At 33.3% G+C, this 19,990-nt stretch overlaps 1 protein-coding gene across 2 annotated transcripts in view; it reads right to left on the bottom strand.

Annotated features, from left to right (window-relative positions):
• Positions 1-140: 140 nt before the first annotated feature.
• The window catches only part of LOC126810588 (golgin subfamily A member 4), a 76,202-nt gene continuing 56,352 nt past the window's right edge, over positions 141-19,990 (bottom strand). For both annotated transcript variants that reach the window (XM_050535737.2, XM_050535738.2), the window contains 18 exons: positions 19,185-19,238; positions 18,605-18,766; positions 17,282-18,085; positions 16,184-16,279; positions 15,843-15,950; positions 15,498-15,545; positions 11,193-15,080; positions 10,266-10,520; positions 9,712-9,822; positions 8,718-8,837; positions 8,067-8,160; positions 7,419-7,539; positions 6,661-6,804; positions 6,153-6,276; positions 5,874-5,960; positions 5,295-5,442; positions 4,618-4,728; positions 141-4,233 (listed from right to left, as the gene is read on the bottom strand). In XM_050535737.2, coding sequence (XP_050391694.1) covers positions 4,103-4,233; positions 4,618-4,728; positions 5,295-5,442; positions 5,874-5,960; positions 6,153-6,276; positions 6,661-6,804; positions 7,419-7,539; positions 8,067-8,160; positions 8,718-8,837; positions 9,712-9,822; positions 10,266-10,520; positions 11,193-15,080; positions 15,498-15,545; positions 15,843-15,950; positions 16,184-16,279; positions 17,282-18,085; positions 18,605-18,766; positions 19,185-19,238 — 6,606 coding nt within the window. In that variant the 3' untranslated portion in view covers positions 141-4,102. The remainder of the gene's footprint in view (positions 4,234-4,617; positions 4,729-5,294; positions 5,443-5,873; positions 5,961-6,152; positions 6,277-6,660; positions 6,805-7,418; positions 7,540-8,066; positions 8,161-8,717; positions 8,838-9,711; positions 9,823-10,265; positions 10,521-11,192; positions 15,081-15,497; positions 15,546-15,842; positions 15,951-16,183; positions 16,280-17,281; positions 18,086-18,604; positions 18,767-19,184; positions 19,239-19,990) is intronic.

Below are 19,990 nucleotides of genomic sequence, written 5' to 3'. Positions count from 1 at the left end.
AGGTTGTGGTGCCATGTACGGGAAAAATTTCCCTCATAGCACACTGAATGCCATATGCCCGTCTTCATTAGCCCGAATAGACCAGAAAAATTAACCCCATTTCATTTCTATTCCCCCAAAAACATCAAAAATATTCCTAATATTTTTCAAAATATATGTTTTATTTTTCTCTTTTGAATATAACATAATAAATGATATACATGTTAGATATGTATAGTGATGATAATAATACAAGTGTATAAAGATATTAGTATAGTTGATATTACACATTAAAACAATGATATAACAACAATAGATACATAGATATAATAATAAACAATTTATACAACCACAAAAAAACATCACATATAAACAATAAACAATTTTAAAAAACATAAACATCACAAAGATTGTTGTTTATCTGTACACATAAAAGTGAAATGAAGCAACAATCGTATCTTTGTGATTTTATTTATTATATGTTAAACATTCACAATTACTGAGATATAGAGGCAGGTGAAAGGTGATCAAATTGGAGGCTTCAATCAAAGGCTGATAATAAATCGAGAAAATCAAGATAAAATCAGTCACATTTATCCAGGAACAATTTCCACGACCATAGTGATAAATCTAATCTTTCCTTTTTTCATGCTTTCAATTAACTTAATTTCAATAAATATTTTTTACATATTTCTTTTAAAGAATTAATAGGCCATTTCTACTGTAAAACTTATTAAATATTATTCTGCATAATATAAGGCATAAAGTAACATATGATACATAACTGATAGATTGTGATATATATAATATATATATAAATATATCTATTAATTAGTAGTAAGTATAGAAATGTATATATAGAGGTATAGGGGTAGAGGTTATAGAATATATTATACTTATTTATTATATATATACAATATACATATACTAACAAACTAAAATAATGTTTATTTTTAAAAATAATTATGGTAAATATATCATAGTAAGTTTTTTGAGTCTTTATTGCTGTAGTAAGCTTTTCAATTAGACTACACAGCCAAATTCCTTAAAGGGGCATTATGTAAGATTCAGCTAAAGCGCTGGCCATTCTTGCTACAATAGTTCACAAATAGATAATTCAAAATGAATGTATTGAAAATTTCATTCAAATTACTTAATTCTGAGCCAAGTTATCACTGTTTGTAGTTTTGACAATCATGGTAACCATGGTACAAGTATATTCAAGGCTTATGATGGTCTTGTCATGTTAATAAATGTCTAATTAATAATTAACATTTAAGGCCTAAACAAAGAACTGCAATAGGCAGATTTAGCTCTTGAATAATGTATTTTTAATTGATCAGTTATAATTAATTGGCTAGTAATAAGAATATTTTGAAGATAAATCACAATCATCACTCTGATCTTAATTCTAGCTCATTTCTCTTCAACACAATAATGATATTTAACCTATAAATCTACAATAACTAGACTCACTCTTCCAGTTTAAAAAGTAAAATAATTCTGTAAGCTGTACTGTACATGTAATTGTAATTAACATATAGGTATAAAAGGCTGGTTGTACATATCTACACTTATAATAATAGTAATTAATAATAATGTATATAAACCTGATTTTGATTACTGCCCTACAAATTATAACAACAAATACTTAATCTAAACTAAAATAAAAAAAAGCTACCAAAATTTCATGAGAAAACTTGTCTAGAATTCTTTTGATGCCCTGAATGAAATTTAAAACTAAATCTGAAAAAAGGCAGTATATAAACTGGATTTTCTTTTATGTAAAAGTTCAGCAGGACATAGTATATACAACTGTAAGATAATATATTTAAGTTTTAAAAAAAAACTTTTTACATAAAAGCATGATCGTTTGGCTCCAAAGCAGGAATAAACTGTAATTAATTTTGGCAAGAACTTTACAATGCTGCTATTCATGATGACATAAAGACGTTTTTTTTTTTCCTAACAACAATCGGTGCACAACTAATTCCACATATAATCTTTTGATTTCTGGTTATGTTTAGATGACAAATTGCACATCTATTTCACAACTTTGTCAAATGGAAAATAACATATTCTTTAATATGCCACATGATAAATATAATAGAACAGACTCATTGACACCTTTAAGGTACAGGTGTGAATCTAGAAAGACTAACAAATAAAATATAACTAAGTAAAATCTGTTTACTTAAATACTGTAAACAAATAAAAAAAAAGTCACATAAAAAAAGCTTCTATAGGAATTGGAATGAAATTTTTTTTGAGCAATACAGTTTTTCAGCAGGATTATAAAAAAAGAATAATAAATTAAGAAATTGCATAGCTTTGATTACTTGGATCGGAAATTGATCTAATGTATATTATATAAAATATAAATCTTCTAAATCTCACTAGTCTTTGAATTTTCAATCAAAAATAAATAATTGTATAGAATTGTCTGGCAGTACAAAAACAGAAGGATTTGATTTTCTAATATTCCAATTTTCATTATTTGGAACATGAAAATCGGGGTGTTTTTTGTTTTTTTTTGTCTTCAAGATCAACAGAGGGAGGTAACTCTTGATTTATCGAGGGTCATTCCACTTTCCTTATTACTGACTGAATGCATTGAAACATGCCTTAAAATAAATAAATCGAAATCTATAGTTTATATTGCTTAAAAATTAATTTCTGAAATGATAGTCCAGGAACAGAGTCATTTTAATGACTTCCACTTTGAAAATTGATAATTCCTAATAGTGACCAGATGGCAATGTGCTCTACAATCAATTACAGGGCATAATTGTTTCATTATTTTACCCAATGAAGCAAAAAAACATGTAGATATATAGATATATACACTTATTTGATATTTATTAATATTATGCATAATGCTCTTGGTTTGTTTAAAATCTAGAATTAACACCTGATAAATGATATAATTATTTGTTTTTGTCAATTTCATTCAATGAGGTTAATGTTTAATAGTAATGCTTCTTGACAATTACAAAATTCACATTTTACACATGTACGCCTTTTTATAATACACATTGCAGGTGTAAAGTTTTCCTGAAATATGTGACAAGATAATTAACATTGTATATGAAGTTTTGCCTAGTAACTATGCAGAAATAGACAGAAAAATTATATGCAACCTTGACCCTGAAGATGATATGATGTAGGTATATCACATGAGTAAATGTACAAATAAACAACTTGTTTATACACAACCATACGCAAACAAAATAAATAACACACAACGGAAAATTTTCACAACTCTTGTAAAATGATTCTAAGAATCAAATGATTCTTAGAATCAAATATTCAAAAATAGTTTTCCCAATGACTATGCTCTTCGCTCATTTCGTATTTACATTGGTCTAAACCTCAAAATCTTAGAAGGATGAGAGACAAAGTAATATGAATTACCAAACTTCTGAATATTTCACCCAACAAAAGGTTGAAATGCACATAAGTTCCATAAACCATACAGATTTATGTGTTATTATGTTAGCAGAATATCCCAAGATTTCTGTGAAGTAATTAAAATACGAGGAAATTCAGAATAATATGTAGAATTATTAATTATTAAACGATATGGTATGTGTATATGGCACGATATAAATCAAAGATTAAAATAGATACAACAGTATCATAATAATATGTAATCATATATAGTAATATTTTCAAGCAGTGTATAAAAATAGAAAGGATGGGGGGGGGGGGAAAACAAAATGTTGATTTTGACTGGGGTCGAAAAAAAAATTGGAAGCAAAACCACTCTGACAAAAATAATTGTAAATGGCAATATAAATCATGAACCCACTTTTAGAACATTTCAATATTTATCATAGAATATATAAACTTTAATCATTCTCAAAAGTCGAAACATCTAGTGCTCACAGATTAGGTTGTATTAATTCAGCTCAGCACGACACTCTGACACCTTTCTCTTCATACTGCTTCTACATCTGTTATTGTGAATATTAAGGATCACATTTTGCCACATTTTAAAACATTCAGTAAAAATCAAAGAATATTGTCTGGTTTAACAAGTGTCTTGAAATAAGATGTAAGTTATGATCTCCGGTTTTTCTTTACACAACAATTTGGTTAATAGTAACAATAACAGTTTCTTTTAACGTTTGGCAGCAGAGGCAGCTTTCACAGATCTAGGAGTTTTGACCTCGCGACCTTGTTTACTGTCTGGTAGACCCTTGGTATCAAATACATATGGAAGAGAGGGACTACTCTTAGATCGTTTTAAATCTGAAAATAAAAATAAAATATATTTTTAATTAATGATATTAGTTTGGTTTTTTTTCCATTTACTTGTATCAGAGAGCTGTTTTCAGACTTGCAAACCTGGAGATTCTCAATATTTTAGTGAGAGGTCATGAAATACCAGGAAACTGGGTAAACATGTCTATTCTTACAAAAAATGAGATGCCATATCACATAAAATGCTTTCACCCAAAAATTTAAGGTACATCAGCAATGCCTACCATGTGAATATATTTCACAAAATGAATCAACCATAATGTATAAATTCAAAAATAACCTTATATTATCATTTTATAATTCATTATCACGGATGTGACCTGGGAATCTACATTTAGAAAATAATGTCACTATTAATAATGAATAAATTACCTCTTGGTCCAAGATGACGTCTTCTATGACCATCTCTACTAACATGTTCTCCCTCTTTTTTACTAGTAGAAGTTGGACTGGGACTCCTTTCTCGCTGATGGAAGGATGGGGCTAAAAAAAATAGAAAATATCATGAAAAGTTTCAGGCAAAAATCAACAGACATTCATAATCAGTGAATTTCTCATTTAATATACCACATACTAAGGGCTGAATTCCAATCCAACAGACCAACTTCCAAGGTGTTCCCAGCCTATTTCGTTATAACATGACCAGTAATTATTTTGGCAGATTGGGGAACATTTAAGTCCAAGCCTAGAAATAAAGAACCCGTCGCTAACAGTGTTAAACTTGATTTCTTCACATAGATGTGTCTTCTATATGTTTTTCTTAACATTTTTAATACACATCCCATACAAGGTTCCTAATGGCAGATACAGGACCGGATCAAGCCAATAGATTCTACAGTCTAGTATAATGGACAGTATCCATTCCATTTTCAGGGCAGGATCAAGCCAACAGATTCTAACGTCTAGTACAATGGGCAGTATCAATTCCATATTCAATTCCATCAACAAAGTTATTGAAATGAGGCTGTAGAATTGAGTGAGGGATTACATTTCAAAACACTATCATTATAGCCTTATCCATTCATCTAAAAAAAACCTATAATATTCACCTCTTCTGACAGGACGTCGGCCACCAGTATCATCAGTAGCTTTACCAGATCTACCAGTAGTTTCCCCTTCTCTACGTTTAAATTCTGCTGATAATTCCTGATTCTCTTTGATCAGGCGCAAATTCTCTGTCATAGTTTGCCTTTGTTCCTGGACGATAGAAAGAAAACATGTTTTACTTTCAGAAAATGAAAAGACTTAAAATCTGATTCCTTATTGCACTTCTGAAATTTCTCAACATGCACCTCCAGAACTCGTCCAATTATTTTAATTATATACCACGAACCCCAATAAAACAACAGAAAACTTTTTGGAGAGAATAATACCACTCATTGACAGACACCTGGTCAATCATGGGTAATATCGTCACATGAGCATTCTATTAACCAGATTTCAGTTCTACGTGATTGGTAGAAATTTGAATTTATTAGAATTGTTCAGCCAATCAATATTTTCAAACTGGCCAACTCCTGAGTTAAATAAACGTGTATTATGATCAAATCAGTTGTCTGAAGTCAACAGAAATCAAGAAAATGATGAGGATTGTATGAAATGAGAATAATACATGTAAATAAACATACTTCTGTCATGCGATGGATGCTGTTTTCATGATTCTTTACTTGAAGTCGTAATTTCTGAAGTTCAGCATCTTTCACTCTTACCATGATCTGAAGACAGAATTATAAAATCCCAATTCAGTTTTTAAACATTAAAGAACATAATTAAACAAACGTTTATTTATTCTTTGTCATAAAACATACTCTTTCAGTTTTATCTCTTAAAAAAATTTTTTTTAGAATAAAATGACACGAAACTCTGAAAAAAAACCCAGAGTGGTATCAGCCCACTAATTACTGTACCTGAGCATCGTAAAGTTCTTCATCTACTGTAGCGCTACCTGGAGCTAAACGACTTGGTTTAGTTTTAATAAACTCCTTTATTTCATCCACCTCTTGATTCACTAACTTATTTAACTGTTCATTACTGTAATAAAACATTAGATTTTTATATCACCTGTCATCATTCTAGTACTTATCCATTCCTATACTGATAGTTCAGTCCATGTCAAGTGATGGTGATCCTCAGGTTGGGTTTGAAAGTCCTAAAGGCAACACAACCAAATATATCACTTAAATTATTATTATTATCTTTGGTTAGGTGGACCTCGATTTTTCATGCCATCCAAACGACAACCCAAGTTTTTCTTCTCAGCTACTCCACCCTGCATCATTGACAAGAGGAAACCCAGCTGAAGAACACTTTCTCAGTCCACACCAGATCCAACCCAGAACCTCCTCGTAAGTGAGCAAAAGCTATACTCCCCAAAACGACTATAGGCATAAATGTTTGCATACAAATAAATCCTACCTGCTCAATAATTGTCTAATATGGGCATCATAATCTTCCTTCAACTGTTTCATTTTAACTTCTAATATTTTATAATCTTCTGTTTTACTAGAATAATGCATCTCTAGCTGTTTTTGTTCCTCTCTATATCGGTCAATCTCAGTCCTGTAAAATAAAATATAATACAATTATTCAAAACTATTCCATATTAAACACACAATTTATTCAATATCTGAGAATATTCATAATAGTTCACACAATCAATTCATCAAATGTTCAAGATGGAGAAATATGAAAATAAAGACAGGTCACCAAACATACACCTTTACAGCAATTTAGTTGTCTGATCAATCACATTTTTATTCTTTTGTAGGTAACAGGAGAAATTAAAAGACAAAAAAAAAACTGATCAAGGGCAACAAGGCATGAGAGAGAGAGAGAGAAATGGGGTTTAACGTCCACTTGACACAAACTAGGTCATTTCAGGACTAACATATGGTTTAATTTTATTTACATAATTTGCTTGCGCGTAGGGGTCTTTAGCAGTGGGAGGAAACCGGAGGACCCGGAGAAAAAACAAGAGGTTGGACAGGCGACCCTACACCTTGCCACGTACAACCGGGGATTCGAAACCACGCCAGTCGAGCAACAAGGCATGAAATAATTAAAAGAAATAATGTGGGTGTTTAAAAAAGAAATTCTTTGTATTTATACATGATTGGTAAAGTATTATCCTGTTTTAGTTGTACCGAACATAAAGACACATAAAGTATACGTACACATGTTGACGTCTTATTTCAGCCACAAAATCATCTGTATACATCTTTGACATGAGTTCTTTATATTTGTCCTTTTCTTCATCTAATTCAACTTCATAAGCTTTACGCATGGCATCAAGGGCTGAAATTACAACATATTTACAATAAAAACAATATGATATGGTGGCATCTAGTTTCAGTGATAATAACGGGCTGAAATTACAACATATTTACAATATGACATGATGGCATCTAGTTTCGATGATAATGAATCACATGTACAGTTAACAATGTCAATCATGTCATCATTTATATTGTGTTACTCGTAGGTATTCATGTGGTATACATCTTATCATTGGTGCCAATTGTAAGATGAATATTACTGAACACCTGGTCGCATCAGGTAGGCTACAATAATAATTAAATTATTTACTCTAATACATTTGATCTAAATCAAAACTCTCATAAAATCTTAAGTTAAAAACAATTTCCTAGAATGTAAAGTACATATGGAACACACATGATAGCAAATCTACTTCACTGAGACAATATTCCTTCCCCCTATATTCCCCAAGTGCTGGGAGTACTGATCATCTTTTTTAAATTATTATTATTCATTACCATAAAAATAGACAAGCACAGACTGTTTAAAACTTTTCATCAACTAACCTGCTTTAGTATTCCTCATTTCTTCTGCTAGGGCTTCTTCTTTTTCTTTTCGTAATTTATCTAATTCAGCTTCTCTTGGTTTACGATTCTTTTCCTGTAAAATTATCATGAGAAATGACGTCAAAAATGTTTTTCTTCTTCTATGTTTTATTTATTTCCATTATGATCTCTATGGTGGGCTATACTAACTCTTGTTTAAATGGGTTTATTGGCAAGGTCAGTAAAGAAATGGACTTGTTACCACAATTCTTTGGTTATTTTGAGATTCACAAAGGTTAGGGTTTTTCCTAGGGAGGAGAATTTCGCCTGAATAACAGTGTTTTCCCCAACAATTCATTGAATTTTAGCTACTGTCAAGGATTTTTTATGTGTACACTGGTGCACCTCAGTTTTTCATCCTATCCGAATGGCATTAATAACTTTGACAGCACATAAAACACATAACTTTTAAAATATATAATATCTATAATGTCAGAAGGATACACCATAAAATTTAGCAACATTCTCAGACATTAGGACTTCATCAATTTAATATGCAGGTTACTGTACATGTATTTTGCATGTTCTCTAGACTTGAGCTATAAGTCTTTTCATAATTTTAGTACCTACAAATGTAATGTAATTTCAAATAAAGATTTATCCTCAACTTACTGATGAACTTTTTAATTTAATTGGTCTGACGTCTGTTGCTTTGATTTCCTCTCCACCATCAACAGCATCAGTATGAGATAAATCGGACTCGGATGTAGAACTCGTCATTGAATACATATCCTGAAATAAATAAATGAAGCCATCAGCTATCAAATACATGACCCATTTAGCTATTGAACTATTTTTCAAAAAAAATATAAAGTTCTAAGTGCAATATTTATTATCTCCAGAAATGGGCTACTCAAGGTATGCCACCATTCACAACAATGCCATGTGTCCAAATGACAAAAATTCCAAATATTGTAAGGGAATGCCTCTACCACACCATTCCAGAAATATCTGACACTACAATGGCTCAGTGACTAATGCACTGGCTCACTAACCTGACTACCAGAGAGAGAGAGAGAGAGAGAGAGAGAGAGAGAGAGAGATGGGGTTTAAGGTGTAACTAGGTCATTTCAGGACTATATGGTTCGATTTTATTTCTATAATTCGCTTGTGCGTAGGGGTCTTTAGCAGGTGGGAGGACCCGGAGAAAACCCACCCTTCTCCTTGTCACATACAACCAGGGAATCGAAACCACGCTCAGGTACCAGGTTCAATCCTTGTGTTGGTGTGGTTTACCCTTGTCAGTGGTGCAAGATGCAGTGCCTCGAAGGGAACAGTGTCATCTTTCAGATATTACAAAAAACCGAGGTCCCATGTACAACCTTGTCAGTTGGAATTCGAAATAAAAGTAGGCTGTAGCGCTGCAGACCAGGCACAATTTCCCTTCAGAAGTATGCCTGTCTTCATTAGCCTGGTTGGTGCAGGAAAGTAGGACGTAAAACCTCATTTGATTTCAATGTCTCACTCTTTTTGTAATTATATGCATTCATAATATCAGCTATATATATATATATATTTATCATAATAACATCATCTATGATGGTACTGCAATATATAGACCAGAGTGTGGGGAAATACTTAGATAATATTGACCAGTGAAACTCACATCATCTTGTGATGCTGATCTTTTTAAATTGTTCAATTGTTCCTCAATTTTCTTTAATATTTCATTCTTATCTAAACTATGAATCTTTCTCTTTATACCATCTAGGAACAGCTAAAAGTATAATAAAACATCAAAATGTACTTCATAATCAAGGTAACAAAATATATCATTCTCTCGTATCATATTCTAGGCTCAATTGGTCCCCATACTTCCGACTTTATTAAGTTTGAAAGCAATATATGACAATCAATGCCTTTGAATGTCATTTGATGGATTTGAATCATTTGTAAACTACAATTTTGTGGAAGTTGAATCTCTAAAAGTAATACGAATCCAAACACGGTTCAGTTCAGTAAATAAAATCAAGTATCCGGGTATCCTGCTAGTTTACAATAATATAATGAATTAACAGTTTCACAACATTCAACATCCTTTGCAGACACTATAAACAAGCCAGTGCCACCTATAAGTGTTGGGTTAAATCTTTCGATAGGATCACAGACTTTAATTATCCTAGATACAACACAATGTAGTAATTTAAACTAATTGCTTACCTTGTAATTACGTTTCTGTGAAGCAAGTTGATGAATGAGATTTTGTACTTTTTCTGTCAGATTTGTTTCAGAAAGTTCTTCATTAGCTCTGATAGCACCAACAGCTGTCAACACATCTTGTTTCATTCTCTCTACTTCTTCTTCATGTTCAGACTTTATATAGTTTAACTCTTCTTCCAAATCTTCCATACGATCACGACATTCATACCGAGCATTCTCACGACACTCCCAAATCTTTTCAATCTTACTCAACTCCTGAAATTATAATATATTCATCCATATATTTCTTTTAATACATGAAATTTGGAAGATGAATTATATTAAAGATGTATTTAGTAAGAGCTAAAGTTGCCTCTTGCAGGTCTTTCTTCTGGTGGCTTCAAATGTTATATAAATTATCATTTAGACATTTATTCACATGACCAACCTATAGTCAACTCTCTAGATTATCGGATAGCAGAGATTTCTATGGATTAAAAATTTAACGATAAATCTGAGACTGTATCTTTACCTCCTCTATATAAATCTGAAACTGTTTCTATACCTCTCCCTATATAAATCTGAACACCTCCCCCTGTATAAATCTGAAACTGTATCTATACCGCCTTTATATAAATCTGAAACTGTATCTTTACCTCCTCTATATAAATCTGAAACACCTCCCCCTATATAAATCTGCAACTGTATTTATACCGCTTCTATATAAATCTGAAACTGTTTCTACACCTCCCCTATATAAATCTGAAACTGTATCTACACCTCCCCCTATATAAATCTGAAACTGTTTCTACACCTCCCCCTATATAAATATGACACTGTGTCACACACACACACATCCACCTATATAAATCTGAAGCTTCTTCTGAATGATTAACGGCAGTGTGTAAAATATTTAAGACAAGACATGAAAAGTGAATATAAAATTACCTGTTTAAAAACTTCCACTTGAACTTCATGACGTTCATGAGCTGCCATCATCTCTTGTTCTAACATATGTTCAAGTTGTTGCATTTCTTCTTCTAATGCTGGAGATTCTGTTGCATTAAACGACTGACGTAAAGCTTCAAGTTGCTGAAAAAACATGTGAAGAACCTCACTTTCATCTTCAAATTTACTGTCAAGGACTTCTTCAAGAGGCGCTAGAGCCGTATTGAAGTCTACCTCAGATTCCTCGCTTTCCCCTCGCGTAAATTTTCCATGCATTTTCTTATGCTGTGATAATTCTTGTTCATGTTCCAGTCTCATTTTCAACATCATGTACGTCATTTGCGACTGAAACACGGCTTCACGGACTAGATTCTCAGCGTAAGGAGACAAGTGTTTTGGATATTGAGTTAAATCGGGAAGTGATACAATCAAACTATCAGGAGAAGAACTAGCAGTTAATTGATCAGATTTTTGAAGTTCTAAAACTATATTTTGTTTACTGAGAGATTCCTGTTGCAAATAGTCACTTAAATTTCTCATAAAGAATCTGACACCTCTATCGACGTCTGCTGTAGATGAGATGGAGTCGCGTTCATCGTCCTCTTCATAAACCGAGAGATCTTTTGCCTCGTACATTTCACTGACAAAAGAAGAAATGGCTAAAATAATTGCTTTTTTCGATAAAATTTCACCAAAACTATTAATGGTGTTATCTAATGATTGAAACAGAACTTGAGGTTCGTCTATGTCCTCATCTTTTGCTAAAAGTTCTGTATAATGGTCGTGCCGTTTTTTGATGTCGTTTAAAACCATCTCGCGATCTGACCTTAATCTAGACACTATCATATCAAACTTATGAGCAGTTTGTGTTTCATTCGCGGTACGAATTTTTTGTTTATAACTTTGGATATGTTTTTCCATAATGGTAGATATTTCTGAACACACGGCTTCCAGAACACTGACTGGTCCCTGTTCAATTGTTAATTCATCAGCTTGCCTCGCGACAATTAGAGCCAATGCCTCGACCATTTTATTTTCATATTGCTCACAGAAATCCAAAACAGTACCCTCCCTAGATTTTAATTGCTGGAAACCATATTCTTTCTGTATTTGTTGCTGAGCAGATGACCCAATAGAAGTGTTCACATGTTTTTTAACTTTTTGTAAAGCACAAGTTAATTCTCCTTGAATCAAAGCTCGGGACACTATGTGAGAAGACACAGATTCAAGTTCATTTAGTGGCCTATTTAAGGTTTCGTTGATTTGACAGTCGATTTGTGAACGAGTTAACCCTTCCATGGCCAGCATGGTAACCTGTCCTTTGCTTGCCACACATTGCTTATCACATAAATCACTTTCTAACACAATTCTTTCGGCTAAAATATCAGCGTACGATGATAAAACATCGTCAACACGATTTTCAAAAGTTAAATGACGAGATTCTAGGTCTAATTGCTGATGTAAAACTAAAATTAAATTATTCAAATTGTTCATTTCATTAAATAAAGGATTAGAAGGTGTATCTGTGTATTTGTTTTGTAATAATGTGGCCATTTCTCCTAATATCACAGCTTCTATGGAAACACGATCAGCATACAACTTAAGCCTATCTTCTCTTGTAACTGTTTCTTGTTTGGTAGCTTTTGATCTCATTATGGCAGAATGTTGTCTTGTCATTTTATCCAAAACTTTCCAATCAAAAGACGAAAGCTTGGAATGTTCTTGAACAAATTCTAAAAGGTTTGATAATTTCTCTCGGACATCATCAATGGTGGTTTCATCTTCATCCTCTTCGGATTCTGATTCTGAGGAATCATCTTCGATGGCATCAAGCTGTTCTCCAATTTCTACAATTCTTTCCCGGATTTCTGTCAAACAATCTTCAAATGCTATTTCCTGACCATCAGATTGTCCAATATTGCCAACATCATCTGACTCGATGCTTGTTTTCTCCAGATTATTGGTCATGGTGTCGATCTTCTGACCATACTCAGACAAACGTTTCTGAAGATGAGTTCCAGAGCCATGTTCTGGCTTTGCACTCTTTTTAGGTGTTAATTCTTCAGAAATATCCTTTAACTTAACATTAGTGTGATCAAGTTGCACTTTCATCTGTTTCAGCTGTCCGATAATCTCATCCGGAGAAACAGACATCCTTGACTTTTTATTTTTCTGGTCCGCTGTGGGTGGTGAAGTTCCTTTCGCAATATTTTTCTCTACTTCTTCAAACTTGCTGTCAAGTTCGTCCAACAATTTCTCTACTTCCTGTGACATGCCAAACAGATCATGTTGTTGAGTTTTTGATGGTTTTACTTTAGAAGGATTTGTTTGAGCAGGGTTCTTGACTTGATCTAATTTGGTCGTGAGGGTCTCGACTCTCTTCATCATGGATTCAAGTTGACTTTTATAGGCTTCCTCTAATCCCATCAGCTGACTTTTGACTTTGGTATCTTCTTTTTCTAATTTGTCGTAATTACTGTAAATGTTGGTCATCTCTTTACGGAGCTTCTTCAATTCAGACACAGCACTGTCAAATTTATTCTTTAAACCTTTGTATTCTGAGAAGATTTCTTTGGGGTTGGATTTGGAATCCACGGTTATTTCATGTGAGTATTCTGGTGACTGACTCACAGGTGACAGAGGAGGAGATTGTGGTACTTCTTTCAAAACCTCTTGAACCGACTGACACTTGCGGCCAATATCTTCAATCATATCAGCCAATGAAATCAGCTTGGTTAAATTTTCACCCTGTTGAGTATCAAGATAAGCATCAAATTTCTTTCGAAGAGTAAGCAACATGGCGTTGACATCTTTGAGTTCTGAGTCGACCACTAGTACGGTATGAAGTAGCTCCTGACTATCGAGATGACTTGAGGATCCTAGAGATCTGTCTAAATCCTCAAATTTCTCCATAAGCTGAAGCTGCAGTTCTTGTACCTGCTTATTCAGACCTTGAATAGTTTTGTTAAACTGATTCCTTTCTTTTTGGTCGAGACTTCCTGATTTATCATCCCTCTTCAATTGATCAATGATCATCTTTAAGGACAGGTTCTCCGATTCTAGTTTGGATAATTTAGTTTGAACTGTTTGAAGTCTTTCAATCTTTTCAAGGAGTTCCTGTCTTTCACCTTGTAGAATATCAACATTGCTGATCAATTCTGCATTTTCACTCATTTCTGCTTGCAGTTCTTCAGACATATCAATAATTTTTCTGTCTTTCTCGGACAATTTTTCTTCAAGTTTATGAATAATTTCATCTTTTTCTAGCAGAATGTCTGCCATATTGTTGGTAATGGTGACTGTTGTCTGCCTCTGATGAGCAGCACATAACTTACTCTGAAGCTGTTCAATGTGGTTCTCCAGAGCATCTTGTTCATTAGAATTCGACTTTTCCATTTCTTCAAGTTCAGCTTCCAGTTTTTTACACTGAGCTTCCCTATCGCGGACTTGATTGCGTAATGTAACAATATCATGTTCCTTATCATCAAACTTTTCTTTTAGAACTTGATATTCATTTTCGATAGCTTTCAGTTTTAAAATTTCACGTTCATATTCTCGTGTTTTCTGTAAAGCTCCTTTCATTTCGGTCTCCAGTCTACGACATTCCCGTTCTTTACTGACTAGATTCTCTTTATTACGTTCAAGTTTGCTGGAGGAATCCTTCAACTGTCCTTCAAGGGTACGAATTCGTCGATTCCATTCATTTGTTAATTTAAGGAACCTTTCTTTTTCTTGCTTGAGTTCTTTAAGGGCTTCCGACAGTGCTTTCTCAGTACCTGTAAGTTTTGAGACCGACATATCTAATTTAGATTTAAGATTATCTATTTCATTTTTCTGTCTCTGGACGGAATCCTTTGAATCTTTCATCTGCCTTTTCATACTTTGAATCTGTAAAATAAAATATAATTTATATTATTTAAAGGTTTAAAAATCTTAATTCTTCATAGCATGGATGATTTTAAGGTGTGTATGGGCAGAACGAATTGGGGATTAACATCGACTTTCAGACTTCTTTATTTAAGAGAAAAAACTTCATGCAACGGATTCTTTAGTCAGAGTTTAACAATGGGGTCTTTAGAAGTGAAGGGAAAACTGCAGAACCTACAGAAAATCCACATCATTAGGTAAGCGACCCTACTTGTCATGTACAAGCCTGGGATCGAAAACCACACCACTTGACTTAATGACAGACACCCAATCCCCCTTAATCCTAGCTTTGGGAAAAGCTGATTTGCATGTCTTTGACATCCTTATATCAAAAGACAAAACTGATGTCAGATTTGGGATAAAATAATATCTCTTTACCTGTGATGCCTCTAACTGTTTACTTCCACTATATCTATCTAAACTACCCTAAAATATACAAATATATTTATTTGGTTATAGATGGAATAACATGCATTCATTTATATAGTATTTACATGTGAATTAAAGTTAGAAAGACAGACTTCGGCCAACTCTGCTGCAATAACATATTACTATATGAACCAGAACTGAACATGACCTTAAATCTGACATCATATCAAAAATTGAAGTCTTTCAATCAATGAGCAATATGCCAAGTTTCATGTCGAGTGTTGCCCCCAAGAACAACAAGAAGATAAGTAGCGCATGGGAAAATTTTTTAATGTTATTGAGCCATAGACTAACCTGTGAATCACTGGTAGATTGAAGACGGTTCTTTAAATCTAGATTAGCTTCCTGCATCTTAACTAACTCTTCTTCTTTATGATCTAGACTCTCTTTTAATGATTCAACCTATAAAATAACATCATTAGTGGTGAGAATACTGGATGGACCTGTTATGAATAATCAGCAAGCTTGTATATTTACGGGGGTTATCAAAATTATTGTTAAATGAGCTGAGTACTCGGATCATGAACCATGTGGCTGATTCCCACTACAGTTTAATTTGACTGTTATGGCTTAACTCTTTGTGATTAAGTCAAAAGTAGACAGATTTGTGTATGAGAAAAGGGTGTGATTCCCACCTCTGTTTCTAAAAGTTCTACCAACATGCCATCTTTCATATTAGCTGCTTGATCAGAACGACCATCTGTTGTATCCATGGCATCATGATATAATTCCTGAAAATAATAGTATACATGTAATTTTCAAATAATTTCTTGCAAAAATATTCATTCAACAAATAACATAATATATATTTTTTCACTTATGGACGTTTTATGAAATAATCTTTTTCGACCACAGATATGAAAGACTGTTAATGGGCAGGGCTAGAATAAAAAAATGGCACTTTTTGGTTTTGGATCAAATATTTGTTAGAATATCCTGTGCTTCAATACAAAGCTGGGATATTCTGTTCTAATTAAACACTGTAATACCATAATAGTTGAATGAAAATATCTATAAAACATCAAATAATTTCTTGCAAAAATATTCATTCAACAAATAACATAATATATATTTTTTCACTTATGGACGTTTTATGAAATAATCTTTTTCGACCACAGATATGAAAGACTGTTAATGGGCAGGGCTAGAATAAAAAAATGGCACCTTTTGGTTTTGGATCAAATATTTGTTAGAATATCCTGTGCTTCAATACAAAGCTGGGATATTCTGTTCTAATTAAACACTGTAATACCATAATAGTTGAATGAAAATATCTATAAAACAAACCAGTGCGTTTATTTCTCTTCCAAAAATAAAAGAATCAAAAATCAGAATTTGTTAAAACAATCTGTAAATTGTATGGTCTTCACATGTACAGTGTAATAATGTGAGCAAGTAGGAAAATCAAAATTGTGTTTTAGTTTTGTGTTTAGACTGGTTCAAAATCTTTGACTCAAAGGTCATCTAGTCACTGGAATTTGTAATAATTATAAATATGACTAACATTTTGTTCATGTTTATTTCTATAGGGGTGTTTAACAGTGGGAGAAAACCAGAGCAGTTGGAGAAAACCCAGGATGATGGACAGGCGACTACACTCCTTTTGTGTACAAGCTTGGGATGGAAACCACGCCATTTGATTCAATGACAGACTTTATGATCTAAAGTGCAGCATTAGACCACTCAACCACCAAACCCCATCAGCATTAGTAAGAGTCAAAGGGTCATTTTACCTGAGTTATGTCATCATCAGATCCCTGGGCAGGTAAACTGTATTTACTAGAATATTCTTCTTCTGGTGGCGGTGAATGTAATCGTGGTGCTTTTGTTGACCTTGATTTCTCCTTGATCCTAGCACTAGGCGATTTACCACGTCTTAACTGATCCCGTCTCTCTTCTTCCTTTTTAACATCAATGGTAATATTATGTTTCGATCGTCTGGGATGATCAGATGATGACGTAGAAGATGAAGGGATACTGTCACTTCCTTCCACGTATCGTCTGATTGGTGCCGATGATTGTGACCACGACAAGGAATCTTGACTGCTAGTACTACCATGGTGCTTAGGTATTCTAGAAGAACGAGATCTATCCTCCTCAGTGGTATCTGATGCTGAACTGGAACCTGTTCCTGTTCCCGGACTCTCGTTACTAACAGTAGACGATGATAGATTGAGGTTTGCCGTATCCAAAGCGCCTGAAAACTCTGAAACAGACAAAACTTTACTGACATTTCCAGGATTGACGTCAGAATGATGTCTGCGAATATTCTTTGTTTCTCTTCGACTTCCAACTAATTGGAAAGCTGTTTCCCCGGAGGGATTTGTCACAGCTTTAGTTCCACCTGAAGCACCACTAACTTCGAAATCATCAGAGGCTCTAGCTGTCAGACCCATCAAAGCTTTTCCAGCAAGAGATGAAGCATGTTTTCTTTTAGCACTAGAGTTGTGAAGATCCATACACAGACGTAAGGCTTTCATCCAATTATTACGAATGCCAGATGTCATGGCAGCCAACTGATATTCTCCATTTCTAGTCTGAAACATAAATAAATTGAAATATTTTAAAAGATGAGCTACTGACTGGAGATAAACTTCTATATTATACAGCAACAGGAAGAACTCTGTGTCCAATCTATTTCCTAGACCATATGTATATGCTGGGAGAATATGGAATAGTAATAAAACAACAGTGAAGTATTCTCTCGAACTCAGGAAAAATAGATGACATTGTATACCAAGGCTACAATTAAAACAATCTCCTCGTTGCTCCTATAGACTGTATAGACGTCACCAAGACACCAACATTGTGTTATAAGATAAAAGTATATGATATGTATGTTTACTGTTCTAAAAGTTGAATTAAGTATATGATCTTCACGGAAAGGTATGTTTACTCTTCTGAAAGTTAAATTAAGTATATGATCTTCACAGAAAGATCTAGTTTATCTATATGACTGTATAATGTGAGCAGACCAATAAAGAAGACTTAATAAAATCTATTTTTTTAGATCCAGAGTTACCTCCCTTAGTATGATAGACTACATACAAACTCACCTTGATTTTAAAGCCATAGTTTCTAGGTAAGCTAACTTCTGACACCTCATAACACGTTGATAAATCAATCCTTCCATCCAGATTATTAGAATCCTCTGCTTTAGCATCTTTATAATAATGGAGGGAATTTCCTGCCAAAACAAACCAATGTTTCTTTGGTTCCTGAAATAATGTTAAAGGATTGTTAAAGGTGTACTTGTTAACACAATACTTCAGTCATTTTGAGACTAACATATGGTAAATTTCATGTGCAATGCAAAGTGCAGAGAATTTTGCCTGGACAGAGGCATTCCCCCCTACTCTTCTTCAAATTTCAACTCCCAATGGATCTTTCACATGCCACAGTATATATAGATGGATGTCAGGTTTTTTGTTCCATGTCATTTTCCTAGTGCCATACCTGACAGTTGAGAACTGGGTTTGTAAACTCTGGAAGGTTCTTATCAACCAGGGAAATAACGCTGTAGAGATATCATTTTTTTAAAAAATGGATTCAAGTCCATTTTAAGCAGATAAAGTTATCACACTCAGGAAAACAAGATACCAATTAATGCATTATGAACTGGATGATTAAAATTACCTTTTCAACTTTTCCTAACTTGATTAACCAGCCCTTTTTCATATAAACCAGATCCTGTGTAATGAAAATTGATGCGTTAATTCTAATAATTCTCTTTGAACATAAAAAGTTAATGCCTGTGTTTGAGGGTGATGCCAGATATTTAAATCCAGGCTTCTATTACACGCTAACATAGATTACATGCACGTATATAATACTAATAAACAGCGATTGAAATAGATATACCTGCCATGCTTTTTTCAATCAATAGTTTAGTCTACGAGAATTCTACAAATATATAGGTACATTAAGGTGTACATTGTATACACCTGCCAGAATCAGACAGTTTGAATATACAGACCTAACACGTTTGCCTCTTAGGAAAAGGTTCTAACTATCATTATTGTTTTGGTAGAAAATTCGATAAATATCACAGCAGGTGCATGCTTGGGTAAATGCATGTAGGTAATGAGATATATAGCAGGGAGTGTAAATATTAACAATGTATACACCAAACCTCACCTTCATATACCCTTCTATTTTAACTTACTTAAAACATGCAGGAGTTAATCATTCAAAACAACTGAATCTTCATGCTTTTACCTAATTATCTCATTAAGACTCTCATTAAGACAATTATTCTTGTCTATTCTACTCTCATTAAGACAATTATTCTTGTCTGTCTCATTAAGACAATTATTCTTGTTTATTCACTCAGGAAGACAACATACTATACTCTACGTTGATTAAATAAATAATATTAGAAAATAATTGAAAACTAAATTAAAAAGATGATCTTTCAAAGGGTCTAACAGAACCTTACTAGA

Source organism: Patella vulgata, chromosome 2, assembly GCF_932274485.2.
Source record: "Patella vulgata chromosome 2, xgPatVulg1.2, whole genome shotgun sequence".
Classification (NCBI taxonomy): domain Eukaryota; kingdom Metazoa; phylum Mollusca; class Gastropoda; family Patellidae; genus Patella; species Patella vulgata.
Note: the sequence above shows the minus strand (reverse complement) of the source record. Positions and strands in the feature narration are given on the sequence as shown.